The sequence below is a fragment of the Haliotis rufescens genome, unplaced genomic scaffold (assembly GCF_023055435.1).
Source record: "Haliotis rufescens isolate VD_foot unplaced genomic scaffold, xgHalRufe1.0.p SCAF_3, whole genome shotgun sequence".
In the NCBI taxonomy this organism is placed as follows: domain Eukaryota; kingdom Metazoa; phylum Mollusca; class Gastropoda; order Lepetellida; family Haliotidae; genus Haliotis; species Haliotis rufescens.
Window position 1 is genome coordinate 36,613,112 of NW_025964001.1, and position 16,980 is coordinate 36,630,091.

The 16,980-nt window shown below is 41.1% G+C and overlaps 1 protein-coding gene across 1 annotated transcript; it reads left to right on the forward strand.

Annotated features, from left to right (window-relative positions):
* The first annotated feature begins 1,962 nt into the window (after positions 1-1,962).
* LOC124118992 (activator of 90 kDa heat shock protein ATPase homolog 1-like) lies at positions 1,963-16,076 on the forward strand. Its single transcript, XM_046481343.2, has 9 exons — positions 1,963-2,190; positions 2,416-2,495; positions 2,841-2,951; positions 5,757-5,842; positions 7,219-7,339; positions 8,029-8,102; positions 9,108-9,260; positions 12,428-12,529; positions 13,295-16,076. The coding sequence occupies exons 1-9, from the start codon at positions 2,111-2,113 to the stop codon at positions 13,517-13,519; spliced, it is 1,032 nt and encodes a 343-aa protein (XP_046337299.2). The 5' UTR covers positions 1,963-2,110; the 3' UTR covers positions 13,520-16,076.
* The last annotated feature ends 904 nt before the right edge of the window (positions 16,077-16,980 follow it).

Consider the following 16,980-nt stretch of genomic DNA (forward strand, 5'->3'; position numbering starts at 1 on the left):
AACAGGCAAACAAAGAAATCTAGACAGAATCTAACATTGATTCAAACAGTAAATGAAACACAACTTGTTATAACGAGGCGATACATTTTTAACATGTCTCCGTGGTTACAACTGATTCATCTGAGTGGCTATATTGTTTAATAGCTATATTAAGAGATGGGTCAAGTTTGATCTCGCGCACGGAATGAACCAACCGATGCTAATTATAGGTAAATCCTGGTAATTACGTAACCAGCTGCTAATCACCCCATTGTCAATGAGGGCGATGCAGCTATATCTGGCAGTGCAGTAAATGGCAAAAAGTTCGATGAATGGAGTGTTATCGATTGTTATTATTTACTACCGGTAATATACTAGTATTTAATCCGGCTAATGAATTGTTTCATTAGACGAGATTTAGAGCGATAGCCATGAGCACCGCTCATTTGTCCTGCTTTAACGTGTTGACTGTGGAAAACATCTTGCAATCATTAGATTTGTTTGTTTGTTTGTTTGTTTGTTTTTTAACGTCGCACTCAGCAATATTACAGCTATACGACGGCGGTCTGTAAGTAATCGAGTCTGGACCAGACAATCCAGTGATTGACAACCTGAGCATCGATCCATGCGATTGTGATCGATGACATGCACCAACCAAGTCAGCGAATCTGACCACCTGATCCCGTTAGTCGCCTCTTACAAGCACAATCGACTTTTACGGCAAGCATGGGTTGCCATGGACCTATTCTACTCCGGATCTTCACGGGCCTGCAATCATTAGATAAAGTCAATGGACAAACATTGTTTTTCGTGTGATACGCTGTACATTTTTATACGAATGCACAACAGAACAACTGAAATTTAAAACAATATTCATAGAAATATCATAAACACATTATTTTAAAATAACGTACCACGTAGCACTAAATTTCCGATACATGTCATGGAAAAGACGAGAAACATGAACAAGGAAATGTTTTGTTAAAAGATTTGAGATGTAATGCCTTCATTTGATTGTCCCTTTCAACTGCATTAACATGATAAAATATGAACAGGAAATAAAAGTGGAATATGCGTGTATCTGATTTTTACGGTGGCCCATAAGGGACATGGAGTCTGTTTTTAAATATTTTGATATTTCACTTACTTTTATCGTAACCTTTTGCAAATTAACACAACAACCGAAAACATGGAAAATGTACTTTCAAGTAGCTATATTGAATCGCTGAAAAGTGAAGCGAAAATGTCAAAAACTAAAGTGACATTTTTGCTTCACCAGAGACCATATACCGATATATGGTCTCTGGCTTCACATTTCAGCGATTCAATATCTTCTTTATACATGATTTATCACATATGTGTATGACAAATCGTGTTAATTTGCAAAAGATTACAATAACAGTAAGTGGAATATCAAAATATTGAAAAACGGACTCCATGTCCCTTATGGGCCACCGCAGATTTTCATTTTGTGGTGAGTAAGCAACTGATTATGCTACAGAGATAGACACGTCCCCGGCCTCTCTTATAGCAAGGTTATACCAGAAATCTACTTATGGTTTCTGGTTATACATTCTATAGACATACTTTCGAACAATCCAGAAGCCCCGTCTGTATTATGTTGATCTTTATAAAGTGACAGGTGAGTGTATATAAAACATGTCTCCTCAAATGATTAGCCGCTGAAGCTTCTAGAAAATAGGTATACACTGCGAAAACGATCGTATTAAAAATAGAGTGATTTGCTCAGGAAACGTGCGAGTACAGACATGGCGAATCACTAGTAAAATCTCATTGTGAAATTATAAAAATCCCATATGCTTTTCATGATCATAAATTGTATTATCTGTATAAATGCACAACATACATTGAAGTGTGGGCTATTTTCTGTTCGACTGTCGTTTGTAGTCGTTCAGCCGACATATAAAATCTAGTTCTGTACAATCAAACTTCTGTTCAATCACATTTACCTCCCCTTGTCATACAGGTGGCGTTATTTATCAACATCCGGCGTAGTTTCGAGAAACGCATGTTTGCGGCGTGAAGCTTACCGGTCGGTCTTTTTATCACGAGCTGATCGAACCCTCGGAACTGTTCTTCAACCGTAAACAAACAACAACACAAACGCATAATGGCGAAATGGGGCGAAGGAGACCCTCGGTGGATCGTTGAGGAAAGGCCCGATGCGACGAATGTCAACAATTGGCATTGGTGAGATTAGCGGAATTACTCTATGTCATGTATAAAGATCGTGAATTAAATTACTTTGACACACGTTTATTGCTATGAATAACGACTAGAAGTATTTCCACAGGCTATAACATATTAGTGAAACAAAGATAATCGCAAGATCTTTCTATTTTTCACTCAAACAATTCATGCCGTCAAAAACAGTCTTTGTAACCAATTTAATTGTCTGTGTTTTATTTTTGTTAGGGTTGAAAAGAATGCAACAAGCTGGTCGATTGATAAACTTAAGGAGCTGTTGACTGGGCTTGTAGTTGAAAATAAAAAAGGTATGTAGGTTCACAAATCTGTCTGACGTATTCATGATATGTGATAACATGGCGTTATATTGAATTCCACAACCTCTTCCGAAGCTGTCTTTTAAAAAAGAAGGAAAGAGGTTCTGACAAAAAAAAATTGACAGACTAAGGCTAATCACCCAAATAAAAAGCATTTAAAATGATGATTAAAAACGTTCGGAATTGTAGTGTCATATATCTGTAGGATCCTTAATAGGAGATCTTTACTTTTATAAGTGTACTGAGGTTATACATACCTTGTAACAAGGCATCACAATGCAAACCCCTTTCCTTGTCTGTGTTTGTACTTGAACTGCTGTATGTGTTTATCTACAGGGAGCTGTGAAGTGAAGGAACTCACCAAGGTGGAAGGCGAGGCAACAGCAAACAACAGGAAGGGCAAGCTCATCTTCTTCTATGAGTTTGAAGTGAAGGGGAAATGGTCAGGTCAGTAGAGATACCAGGAAATGAAACTGAAGTATTCTTATTTGATGGCAGTGTTAAAAATTATGTTGGGACCTTTGCTTCTTTAGTGTTTGAGTCTCAGGGCCCTAAACTTTAAGCTTTTGATATTAGGGTTTTTATGAGGACTTTCATTCTTAATTTTGAACACTTTGATGGTATCATCAAATGTTTATCCTCTCACACAAGCAAATTCACAGTGAAATCTAAGTTTAGGATTAGATACATGCAGACAACCATGTTCTTTTGTATATATTGTATTATCACAAAGTCATAAAAAAAATCTATACATTAATATTTAGTTACTTGCAAAAACTAGCTGCAAGTACATAAACTTGGTAAAAAAATTTTTATATAAACTTTAATCCCTGTTTGATAGCCATGTTAAAGTTTTGCAACCAACACAAGTCATATACCATAACTAGGCCTTAAGCAACCATACCATTGTTGACAGTCCTTTACTGACTGTTTGAGGTTAGTTTTCATTGGTCAATCCATATATGGCATGCAACTTCATAGGACTATTTGAACAAAAAACATACATTGTGTGTCAAATAACAGTCTTGAAAACTGAGATTTAAAAAGATATTTTATATACTTTTTTCAATTCTAAATTATACAGAAGAATAAATAATTCAATTATGCAGCCCCAATACATCAGATACCTTTGTGGGGACCATTTAAAGGGGCACTGATCTAACGCAATTCCCCGGGACTTGTTGTTGCCTTTGTTATTGTTTTTTCCCAGTGAGTACCCGGATGTATAGCAGAAATCTAGACTAGTTCGCGACCTCTGCTGCGCCATTCGTAAGCGCATTAGTCGCTTTTATGGGTAGTAATAAGGGCGTATGGTCACATTGATGAACAAAATGAAATACAGTTTTCGAGATAATAAGGAAATGTAGGTATCTTTGTGGGTAGCATCGGTAATGGTGACGAAGTTTTGATAAGTCACTTGCTTGGTAATTTTGCGATTTTCGTTTACACTATTTTGACTTGCAACACAAAGTACATATTTCACCTGAGCATTGCTTTTTTTAAAGTGTGTATTTTTTTTCACTGTCAAATGTGTAACAAATTTATTAAACGTCTAAATATTCAGTTATTTTACAAAGTGACTGAAAAACATTTCCATCTGTATTATTATGATAACGAATTCCAAACATTTTGATGTTTAATGTCATCACCAAGAGACTGAAAATGTTACGTTGAGAAAAGTACATTTCTATGTTGTTTGGCTTCTAATCCTACATAATAATCTGTTGTGATGTTTGTAAGGCCTTTTTGATCGTCTTAATCAATCTGGACAGATTTTTTAGTCAAAATGACTGAAATATTTACACATTTTATAAATTGCCTGAGAGAATCACATTTTACAAATTGACGGTAATATATACACGCTTACAAAGGAAAAGACCTGTGAAAACAACGACTATCGCGCATTGAAGAATTTCCCAACCAAGACGTAGAGAAACAAGAACGAATTGGTTCAAAGGAAGGAAAACAAAATGCAAATATCATAAATACAACCTACCAAATTTATGTGTATAAATTTTAGGCAGCGTCCTTGTTCGGGGAATGTATCCGTGAATATCCACACAAAGGAACAATATCTCACTCGTCTGCAGATGTACAAAGAAACTTATTCGATGTCACGTGTCTCAGTAACAATCAAATATTTTAAAAGATATATGTCGTTTCGGGATATTATAATATTTACATCGGCACTTCACGCCATGGTATGAGTGTATTCCCTTTGTTTTAGTAAACCTAGACATGTAAACACTCACTCTTGACATATCCACTGTGCAAGATAACAGTGATTAATCAATCAACGTATTTCTGTTAATCCTTTGATGACTAGGAACGTCCGTTGATTTACAAAAAAATAAATCAACTGATCATTCATCTCTTGCTGGGCTGCCACGTGCATATTACATAACACACATTTCACCTCACTTCAAACCTGGATTTAGATTGAATAATTACCCCAGACACAATAAATGCCAAATGGGAACCTTTGTCAGGTAATCTAAGTGGTGCAACCACTAATTGTACCTGTAATAAATTCATTAACTGAGCATCAAGTGAATGACGACAAATACACAAGTGAAGGGTTATACGAGAAAACGTGGATGTCAACAAGGGAGTAGTAATCGTATTATCGACGCAAGCCGAAATCCGAAAATGCTTTCACTGCATGGATACCTTTTTTAGCATAAAACTATAACCATCTGGGGTATTTCCAAATGACGACATCCGATGAGCTCCGCTGTTCTTTTTGTCTGCTTGTTTAGGCTGAAGAAATTAATTAACATGCGCCCTTTGTCGAAATCTGTATAGATCACAGTTAACCAATCAGTGTTTATGCAAAAATGCGTAAAACAAATATTGCCTCCAGCCTCCAAGTTTATTTAGCTGTCCTTGCAGACGGTAGCCCAGTCTCTGGTCACGCTCAGTTGCGTTGCGTATCATCCGGGTACTCACGGGGGAAAAAACAATAACAAAGGCAACAACCAGTCCGGGGAATTGCGTTAGATCAGTGCCCCTTTAACATTGAGAATAATGCACAAGTACTTTGAAATCTGCAACACTTTGACATGTTTCACCTGCTACCAGATGTGCATTGTGGTATATTGCTCATGCAAGAATACGCTAGGAAGTTATTGTACACATACATGTATATGGGGGGGGGGAGAATGTGAACTCGTCGCCTTATGAACCAATACATCACTGAGATGACGATACCCCGGTAATGTTTTACGAGTCTATATATGGTTATTTTTTCAGGTTGTTTGAAAGACTCCAAGAAGAGCTATAAAGGCACCTTTGACATACCTAATTTGAGCGAGGAAAATGAAGCTCACGAGATTGATGTAAGCTGTCATGTTGCAAAGTGCTTTGTTTATTATTACATTAGTATTGTATTTGACTCATAACAGCCGGGGGTAACAGCTAACAGGATCAGTTGTGACATGACAAGCAAGTGATGTCACATCAAGTATTATCATGTCATGATATCCGTACCTGTCTGGGCTTTACAAGACGACTGCCCAATCAGTTAGCTAGAATTTATGATAAGTAATAGTACAGATGTTTTCATGTGTGCATGTATCACACGAAGTGTTTTCCATGATTAGTGCTACATCATGTCAGTCAGAAATAGCAGCTCATACATTGAGACATCAACATGATTTGTTTTCAACTGAAAATGTCCCACCAGTGTCTCTATTACCATATTCACCATAATAAGCGCCCAGGGTGACAAAGTGACAAAGCAGCACTTATTATAACCATAAACAAGTTAAATTTGTGATTGAGATTGAATGGTAGTAAATATTTTATTTTTTTAACTTATCCCTCCACAACAGTATGCAATGCTCCTTCTTGCTTTGATCATAGAACAGTGTAGAATATTGTGAAAACAATCATCACCGGAACACACCCTTCGATCACCTCACTCCCAGCATGCTCCTGTACTACTCATCACTTTTCCTTCATCGCCCGCCGGGGGCCGTCAGGTAGCCTAGTGGTTAAAGCGTTCTCTCATCACGCTTACGACCCGGGTTTGATTCCCGGGTACAATGTGTGAAGCCCATATCTGGTTTCCACCACTGTGATATTGCTGGAATATTGCTAAAAGTGACGCAAAACCATACTCACTCACTCATCGCCCGAGGGAAGGAATATTGCATACTGTTGTGTCAGGATAAGTATATATATAAGGGGAATACTCTGATTCCCTATAATTCAAATGTTGATAAAACAAAAGGTTTTGAATAAGGCTAAAAAGAATAATAGTCTGAGTTCTCAGGCACCAGCCACATCATCATAAAGTCTGCCAAACATTTTGTTTTTATTTTCCATTTTCCAAAAAAATATACAAATCCTAATACTTAAACACAATGCACAAAAAAATTGAAAATGGAAACAAAACGTGCAATGAACTTTATGATGATGTGGGCAGTGCCTGACAACCAAGTCTATTATTTATTTTTTTGCCTAATAGTTACTAGGAATTTAGATACCATTTCTACACTGCTGTTGTCTGTATAAAATGTGTAATATTATATATACACAAGAAAATATGTACATTTTTGGTTTTATATGAGGGCAGATACTTACAGATTGGTTTAGAAAGTTAGCAAGGGGTTGTGCTTATTAGATCTGAACCCTTAATACAGTAAATGTGGTAATAGTGCAGTGGCCAGATTTTGAACTATGTTAATTATCTGTTATCCTTGTGTGGCAGGTGAATGTGTCGTGTGATAGCACAAGTGATGATGCCACGGAAGTGAAGGAGATCATGAGGATAGTTGGCACCAAGGTTATTCAGGAAAAGATGGCAGAATATATAAACAGACTTCGAGAAGGTAATTTGATACATGACAATCCTTTAAGGCATATGTCCTTTCAATATGATACAACTGCGATGCTTAATCTACACTATGTTTATTTGTGTCTGTTTATTGTCTAAAAAATGATTAATTATCCATTGGTCCCAGTAGTAATTTGTATTAACGGTAATATTGAGATATTGTACTTCAGAATTAATGTACAAATCTCTTTGTATTTTTAAATTTGATTATGCTCTGTTTCTTATCTCAATGGTTATGGGTTTATTTGCACTTTAACTCACCTGTATCTGCTATTCTGCTTACTAGACCGCCTCCGTGGTCTAGTGGTAGAGTGTCCGCCCAGAGACCGGAAGGTCCGGGGTTCGATCCCCAGCCGCGTCATACCAAAAGACGCTTAAAGATGGTACTTGTTGTTACCCTGTCTGGCGCTCGGCATTGAGGGGCTAAAACAAGGACTGGTCGGCTCGGAGTCAGTATACTGTGTCTGAGTGAGGTATTCATGTTAAACTGGGGCATGGTATCTCAGTGGGCTAGCACTATAAATCGGCATCAGTCCGGACTAGTACAAGCAGCCACACAAACACACACATGTGCATGCACGTCGCTATATAAGTGCAATAATCTTGGACGAGACGGTAAACCCAATTTCACCTCACCTATTCTGCTTACTGTCAGTACTGTTACCTTCATTGTTCTCTTTTTAGAATATGGACAGGGCATTATCTTGCCAACCAAAGATTGTGCAAAAGCCCCAGCTCCAAAGGTGGTAAACAAAGAGGTGAGTAGTGTTTGTTCCTGATGAAATCACTTCCAGAAATAAGGATCATGGCTGGCATGTTCCTATTGCAAATGTCCTACATCCCTGTGCTGAATTGAATATGGTTATTCATTCTCTGACAAGTTCAGGTTTGTTTGAAGGTGCCAATAGTGGCACCATGGTGCTGTCATACCCAGTGTCACCAAGAATATCAAACACAACATTGGAAATGATTGTATGGGAGTTGGGATAGTCATAGCATTGGATTTCTTTGTGGAACAGGGTGCTGGGAGATTATTGTTGTTGTTTATCTGCTCCAGGCTTTATTATTCATAGCATATACGAGAGGTGTCACTGATCGGAGGAATGCCTCCATGGTCTGGTAGATAGAGCATCGGCCTGGAGAGCGGAAGGTCGTGGGTTCAATCCCCGGCCACGTCATCCCAAAAAACATTAAGAGATGGTACATATTGTTACCCTGCATGGCGCTCGGCTTTAAGGGGCTAAAACAAGGGCTGGTCGGCATGGGAGCCGGTGTACTTTGTCTGAGTGGGGTATTCATGTTCAACTGCGGCATGGTATCTCAGTGGGCTAGCAGTATAAAAATGGCATTAGTCTGGACTAGTACAAGCAGAGCACACACACATACACACATGTCGCTATATAAGTCTTGAACATGTCATTTGTAACAGTATCGAGCAGACTGCCAGGTGTTATACTGTGGATGTTACCTGCAGGCGAAGTCCTGGTTCCTGTTCCACAAAGCAATCATCATATCTTCCATAATATACCATAGACTTAAGATTGTTACAGTGCTAAGATCGCTTTTTTTAATGGGTCCCTGGGCTGAGAGTGGCACTGTCATTTGTAACAGTATCATGCAGGCCGCCAGGTGTAATGTAATGGATGTGCCCTGCAGGTAAAGTATCTGTCAAAATTTGATCATCCCTAGCAGACCCACTGTTTACAAATGTTTCTCTGCGCATGTTCAACACACGTTTTTCTGTAACATTCTTCTTATTCCAGAACAAAGCAAAAGAGGAAATGAATAAAGTGGTGACTGACTGCAGCGAACGGATGGATGGACTAGGTGTGCGAATCCACACCAAGAAGCTGGTGACCAGGGAGGAGTTTAAATGTCGAGCTGCCGACCTCTACCGCGCTCTCACTGACAAGGGGGTAGGTACCTCTACCACGCTCTCACTGACAAGGGGGTAGGTACCTCTACCACGCTCTCACTGACAAGGGGGTAGCCACCTCTACCACACTGACAAGGGGGTAGGTACCTATACCACACTGACAAGGGGTAGCCACCTCTACCATGCTTTCACTGACAAGGGGGTAGGTACCTCTACCACACTGACAAGGGGGTAGCCACCTCTACCATGCTTTCACTGACAAGGGGGTAGGTACCTCTACCACACTGACAAGGGGGTAGGTACCTATACCACACTGACAAGGGGTAGCCACCTCTACCATGCTTTCACTGACAAGGGGGTAGGTACCTCTACCACACTGACAAGGGGGTAGCCACCTCTACCATGCTTTCACTGACAAGGGGGTAGGTACCTCTACCACACTGACAAGGGGGTAGATACCTCTACCATGCTTTCACTGACAAGGGGGTAGGTACCTATACCACACTGACAAGGGGGTAGCCACCTCTACCACACTGACAAGGGGGTAGGTACCTCTACCACACTGACAAGTGGGTAGCCACCTCAACCATGCTTTCACTGACAAGGGGGTAGGTACCTATACCACACTGACAAGGGGGTAGCCACCTCTACCATGCTTTCACTGACAAGGGGGTAGGTACCTATACCACACTGACAAGGGGGTAGATACCTCTACCATGCTTTCACTGACAAGGGGGTAGGTACCTCTACCACACTGACAAGGGGGTAGGTACCTCTACCACACTGACAAGGGGGTAGCCACCTCTACCATGCTTTCACTGACAAGGGGGTAGGTACCTCTACCACACTGACAAGGGGGTAGCCACCTCTACCACACTGACAAGGGGGTAGGTACCTCTACCACACTGACAAGTGGGTAGGTACTTCTACCACACTGACAAGGGGGTAGCCACCTCTACCATGCTTTCACTGACAAGGGGGTAGGTACCTCTACCACACTGACAAGGGGTAGCCACCTCTACCATGCTTTCACTGACAAGGGGGTAGGTACCTCTACCACACTGACAAGGGGGTAGCCACCTCTACCATGCTTTCACTGACAAGGGGGTAGGTACCTCTACCACACTGACAAGGGGTAGGTACCTCTACCACACTGACAAGGGGGTAGCCACCTCTACCATGCTTTCACTGACAAGGGGGTAGGTACCTCTACCACACTGACAAGGGGGTAGGTACCTCTACCACACTGACAAGGGGGTAGATACCTCTACCATGCTTTCACTGACAAGGGGGTAGGTACCTATACCACACTGACAAGGGGGTAGCCACCTCTACCACACTGACAAGGGGGTAGGTACCTCTACCACACTGACAAGTGGGTAGCCACCTCAACCATGCTTTCACTGACAAGGGGGTAGGTACCTATACCACACTGACAAGGGGGTAGCCACCCCTCCACACTGACAAGGGGGTAGGTACCTATACCACACTGACAAGGGGGTAGCCACCCCTCCACACTGACAAGGGGGTAGGTACCTCTACCACACTGACAAGGGGGTAGGTACCTATACCACACTGACAAGTGGGTAGCCACCTCTACCATGCTTTCACTGACAAGGGGGTAGGTACCTCTACCACACTGACAAGGGGGTAGCCACCTCTACCATGCTTTCACTGACAAGGGGGTAGCCACCTCTACCATGCTTTCACTGACAAGGGGGTAGCCACCTCTACCATGCTTTCACTGACAAGGGGGTAGCCACCTCTACCATGCTTTCACTGACAAGGGGGTAGCCACCTCTACCATGCTTTCACTGACAAGGGGGTAGGTACCTCTACCATGCTTTCACTGACAAGGGGGTAGGTACCTATACCACACTGACAAGGGCTAGCCACCTCTACCATGCTTTCACTGACAAGGGGGTAGGTACCTCTACCACACTGACAAGGGGGTAGGTACCTCTACCACACTGACAAGGGGGTAGCCACCTCTACCACGCTCTCACTGACAAGGGGGTAGGTACCTCTACCACACTGACAAGGGGGTAGCCACCTCTACCATGCTTTCACTGACAAGGGGGTAGGTACCTCTACCACACTGACAAGGGCTAGCCACCTCTACCATGCTTTCACTGACAAGGGGGTAGGTACCTATACCACACTGACAAGGGCTAGCCACCTCTACCATGCTTTCACTGACAAGGGGGTAGGTACCTATACCACACTGACAAGGGGTAGCCACCTCTACCATGCTTTCACTGACAAGGGGGTAGGTACCTCTACCACACTGACAAGGGGTAGGTACCTCTACCATGCTTTAACTGACAAGGGGGTAGGTACCTCTACCACACTGACAAGATGTAGCCACCTCTACCACGCTCTCACTGACAAGGGGTAGCCACCTCTACCATGCTCTCACTGACAAGGGGGTAGGTACCTCTACCACACTGACAAGGGGTAGCCACCTCTACCATGCTCTCACTGACAAGGGGGTAGGTACCTCTACCACACTGACAAGGGGTAGCCACCTCTACCATCCTTTTACTGACAAGGGGGTAGGTACTTCTACCGTGCTCTCACTGACAAGGGGGTAGGTACCTATACCACACTGACAAGGGGGTAGGTACCTCTACCACACTGACAAGGGGTAGCCACCTCTACCATGCTTTCACTGACAAGGGGGTAGCCACCTCTACCATGCTCTCACTGACAAGGGGGTAGGTACCTCTACCACACTGACAAGGGGTAGCCACCTCTACCATCCTTTTACTGACAAGGGGGTAGGTACTTCTACCGTGCTCTCACTGACAAGGGGGTAGGTACCTCTACCACACTGACAAGGGGTAGCCACCTCTACCACGCTCTCACTGACAAGGGGGTAGGTACCTCTACCACACTGACAAGGGGTAGCCACCTCTACCATGCTTTAACTGACAAGGGGGTAGGTACCTCTACCACACTGACAAGGGGTAGCCACCTCTACCATGCTTTAACTGACAAGGGGGTAGGTACCTCTACCACACTGACAAGGGGTAGCCACCTCTACCATGCTGTCACTGTGGGGAAATTTCCAAGACATGGCGTGATATAACTGAAATACTGTTCAAGTTGGCCTGGACTTTCCTCTGTTAAACAAACCTCAACCTCAACTCCCAACTATTATTTATGCCTTTGTTTTAAGCATGCTGTATTCTTCTTCATTTGTAGATGGTGGAAGCATTTACTGGTGGACCTGCTACATTAGAACCTGCTAAAGGAGAACGCTTCTCAATGATGGGCGGCCATGTCACAGGGGAATTTGTGGATTTAGTAAGTGATTGAAAACTATCAAATGTGTTAATTTATCATCCGAAACTGGCTTCCACAGGACATGTCACTTGGTGAGATCAGGCAATATCTTACCCCACAGCGACGTCCTCCGTGGTCTGGTGGTAGAGTGTCTGCCAGGAGAGCGGAAGGTCGTGGGCTCGATCCCTGGCCGCATCATACCAAAAGATGTTAAAAGATTGTACTTATTACCCTGCCTGGCGCTCAGCATTAAGGGGCTAAACCAAGGACTGGTCCGCTCGGAGTCAGTCTACTGTGTCTGAGTGGTGTATCAATATTAAACTGTGGCATGGTATCTCAGTGGGCTTGCATCATAAAATCAACATTAGTCCAGACTAGTACAAGCACGCAGGTACACACGCACACAAGACTCCTCTCATTATTGTTCACAAATTAGACAATAGAAGCTTTTACCTCCTCAGCAAGCCATGTTAAACTTTCATAGACTTGTGTTGATATATTTGATATATTTGATATCAAAAGACACTGGGGTGAGTTTGTCTTTATCATGTTAATAACGTTTAGAAGAAAAACAAAGTTTAGAGTTTTAATTTTTTGTCCAAACTACCTACCAGATTTCCCCCTAAAAATGGGTAAATCAAGAAATAGAAAATCGGATTCGACAGCCAATCAAAACTTAGATAGGGTACCCCGATGACAGGTTACTGTGTCATCTTAACAAGGAACTTGGCTGTGCACAATACCATTCTCTCAGTCACTCACTGAAAACAATTCTATTCCTTGTAGGTGCCCGAAAAGAAGATAGTACAAAAGTGGAGGATAAAGTCATGGCCCACAGAGCACTACTCTTTCGTGACAATAGAACTTGAGGAGCAGGACTCTACTACTGTACTTAGGTTAACCCAGCAGGGGGTTCCTGACTCCGAGTATGACAATACGTTACAGGGCTGGAAGACCCATTACTGGCAACGCATGAATCAAGTGTTTGGATTCTCGGCTAACTTATTTTGATGCAGGGGAACATAGAAAACTATTTTAACAATGGACTTCTAGGAAATGCTCTCAAACCTGGGATATTTATTGCACACATGTTAGTGTGATTGTGTGCTGTCAACATTCCCTCTAAGGGCCAAGGCCAATATTGCAAGCAGCCAGGACCTCGTGAAGGGAGTGCTTGGATTGATACAATCAGAAGAAGGGAGGTTAAAATGTTTGGACGAAGGCTTTTCGGTTGGATGTTCTGTACAAGATTTCCATGTACCTCAAGAAGTGTTTGGGAACAGCTGCATTTACTGAGTGGATGAATCAGCATATTTCTTTTATTTTTCAGCCTTATATAAATCCAGAACAGCTGTTGGGTGTTCAGAGAGAGCCACATGCTTACCATGTGCATTGTCTGTATTTAAGTGACTTGATTTTGTATATATACAATGTACATCAGTCAGATTTTCTGCTTGTGAGTGAAAGTCAATTGTTTATTGTTAGTAGTCTGATGTGTAATGTTTTTATATATGTATGGAGTATTTCTTCAAACAGTTGTTAGAAAACCATGTGTCCAGAAACTAAATGTTAGTTGGGCGTAAGAAAACACATTCACAAATCATGCAAATTGGAACTTTATCTATTTCTAGGTACCCTTTTGTTGAGAGTAGGCAAGAAAACCTCTTAAACCATTGTTGGAAATAGAAAAGAAATGTTTTTTTGCTTGTAAATGAGTGTTTTAGGGTGGACATTACCCTCAGTTGGAAACATCTCATCTGCTTATGTGAAGTCTGTACAAGATATATCCTGATATCCATACAAGAATTCGGGGTTTTACTGCAAAACTGGCTGTCCAGGGAACCCCCACTAAACCTTTAAAAAAGTGATTTGTTTTTTGTTGTTCAAACTAATATGTAACTAAATAAATAGTTGTGTACAATCAACCTGGGAAATGGCCTCCCTACATAAATGTATTCCTTGATGAGTATAATACTGGAATACAGTATTTGACTATCGTTGGACTTGGAATATTTAATGATTTTTTTAATAAAAAATTCAATATAGAAATAAAAACAGAATGTGCTGCGAACTTTATGATGATGCGGGTGGTGCCTGAGAACCACGACTATTATTTTTTTTAGCCTAATTGATTTGAAGAGTCTTTTTTGGAAATGAGTGTCCAGGGCCCCAATCCACAAAGTGATCGTAGCCCTATGATTGTCATATCCCTCAGTATGCAATACTTGTTTTTTTCTGCATCCATTCTGTCCACTTGTGCACATTTCTGCATTGTGTAAAACCCTGCGACTTCCCATCAGGATATCCTCAGCTGATTCAGTGACATCATACCCAGGTCCATGAACAGTTCAGTTGATCGCACAATGTTCTTCCTGGTTCAGACATACTGTATGTTCATGCTGTGTTGTGTTACCAGTGATTATGAATGAGTGCCACGATTCAAAGGAGGAAATTAGGGCCCTTTTTGGCTCACTGGAAATACAAAATTTTAAGGTAGTGGAAAACTTTGAAATTTTAGTGTGAAAATTATCAGATATGTTCAAATATTTGATACCATTTTCCTGTCTTACACTTGCAAGTTTTGGACCATTGACATGGTCAAATACACAAGTATGGCTCAAATGAATAATAAGTAAGATTTTTAGAAACTCAAACGAAATAATCTCTGACCCAAGATGAAGTTTTTGTCATGTTTTATGTATCTACTATGAAAATCAGATTGGGTCAGTGACTTGCCCACATTCAAATATTAGAAAAAATACTTCATGAAAACCTCTAAAATAGGCCTTTTTGGACACTTTATATCTTTACTATGCATTTATTGTTGTCATGTCCATTACATTCTCGTTGACATGAACAAAAGACAAAAGTTCTCATTCAGAGGAACATATTAGATACATTAGATTATCTAAAGTAAAAGTTTTACTCAATTCTGAAATTATACACATCCTGTGGGCCAAATATGGTCCTTAGCACACCTTGTCGTTTGTGCAGGGATGAACATGTAGCTGTAACCTGTAACAGACGTGTTACAGTTTCATGCATAAGACTGTCCAAAGAAATTACCAGTCAAACAATGAGATCATCCCTAGCATGTTGGAACAGCTTCAACAGTTCTGTGTCTACCAGTATCTATCACGAGTTTGAATTTTAAGAAGAGTATATGGTAATGAAGTGTCCTCATCTTGATGCTAATTGGCTGAAATAAGCCGATGTGATGTTAATTGTTAAATTTGGATTCACTCACTCACCTAATCTTTTGATTCTGCAAGGCTACATATCGAGCAAGTAAGACAGCCATATGCTCTTGTGTTGAATTAGATGGGTCTAGATGTGTTTGTCATAGAGGATAGGCTGCTATAGCTGGTTACTTAGTGCTGTATGCATGTGTGTATTGTGGAGGTGCCGTTCGGGCCTTTTTCAGTTCTGTGCAGTTTCCTAAAGTAACTGGCTAAGTTTGTTGCGATGGAAGTGTCCACTGAGGATGAATCTATCTATCCTTTATTTTAACAGTAAGACTCAGTTTAAAATAACTGATCATTTGTGCATGAATAAAAGATAAGCATCATATGTGTTTATCATTTTGTTTCAGAGTAAGTTTGGCTTAACGCCACTTTGAACATATTGGAGTGTCAGCTTAATGTAGTTGGAAAGCCAAAGTGATACAGGTTTGAAATAGCATTGAGATCCGTGTTTGAAATAATTATAACACCCAACAAGACAGACGGGCAGGTGACCCATAAGTGTTGCCTGCTCATCTTCTAAGTTACCTGCCCGCATTCAGACAAAATTGTTAAAATAAGAGACAAATTACATCATGATTCAGTTGAAATATTGCAAACAATTGCCAGAAAATCTATGAGTCGGGCAGGTAGAGGAAAATTTCCTGTAGCCCAACAGATAAGTTTCCAGCCATAGGCAGGTGAGCAGGCAGACAGTTATTTCAGACACTGATTGAGATGGTGCTGACAAACAAAAAAATTTAAGCTGGGTTAATGACTTAATCTGAGATTTGAAACCATGATAAAAATTCTGGCATGCCTAAGAGATGCTGATTTGGTTGATAATTGGTACCATGAAGATCCAGTGTTGTTATGCTGGCGCATTTATCTTTTGTTGATGTTTGAGACAAGTAAATACCAATTCTTAGTCATTAATGATAAAAGAATATTAGAACAAGAGTCATCAGAAAGATGACATATCCCCCTGGCAGCTGTCTGTAAAGCAACCACAAGTAAATGTGCTATTCTGTATTTTTTTTTATGCAAACAAATGACAAATTACAAGAAACAATGACTAAACAAGCGTACAGTCACGAAGTCATCTATATCCCCCGCCCATTTTAACACGTTATGGTCCCAAACCAGGTAAGTGACCCAACATTTCTTTTAGCCCATTTCAAAATAGCTGCAATGGAAATTCTAAAATAAACAGGGTTGGTCGGGTAGCCTAGTGGTTAAAGCGTTCGCTCG

Bases quoted from the DNA above. Each gene is read 5' to 3' on its own strand.
- LOC124118992 (XM_046481343.2), top strand. From the start codon at position 2,111: ATGGCGAAATGGGGCGAAGGAGACCCTCGGTGGATCGTTGAGGAAAGG. The intron at 2,496-2,840 runs GTATGTAGGTTC...GTTTATCTACAG, and splicing joins TGTAGTTGAAAATAAAAAAG to GGAGCTGTGAAGTGAAGGAA. The intron at 9,261-12,427 runs GTAGGTACCTCT...CTTCATTTGTAG, and splicing joins GCGCTCTCACTGACAAGGGG to ATGGTGGAAGCATTTACTGG.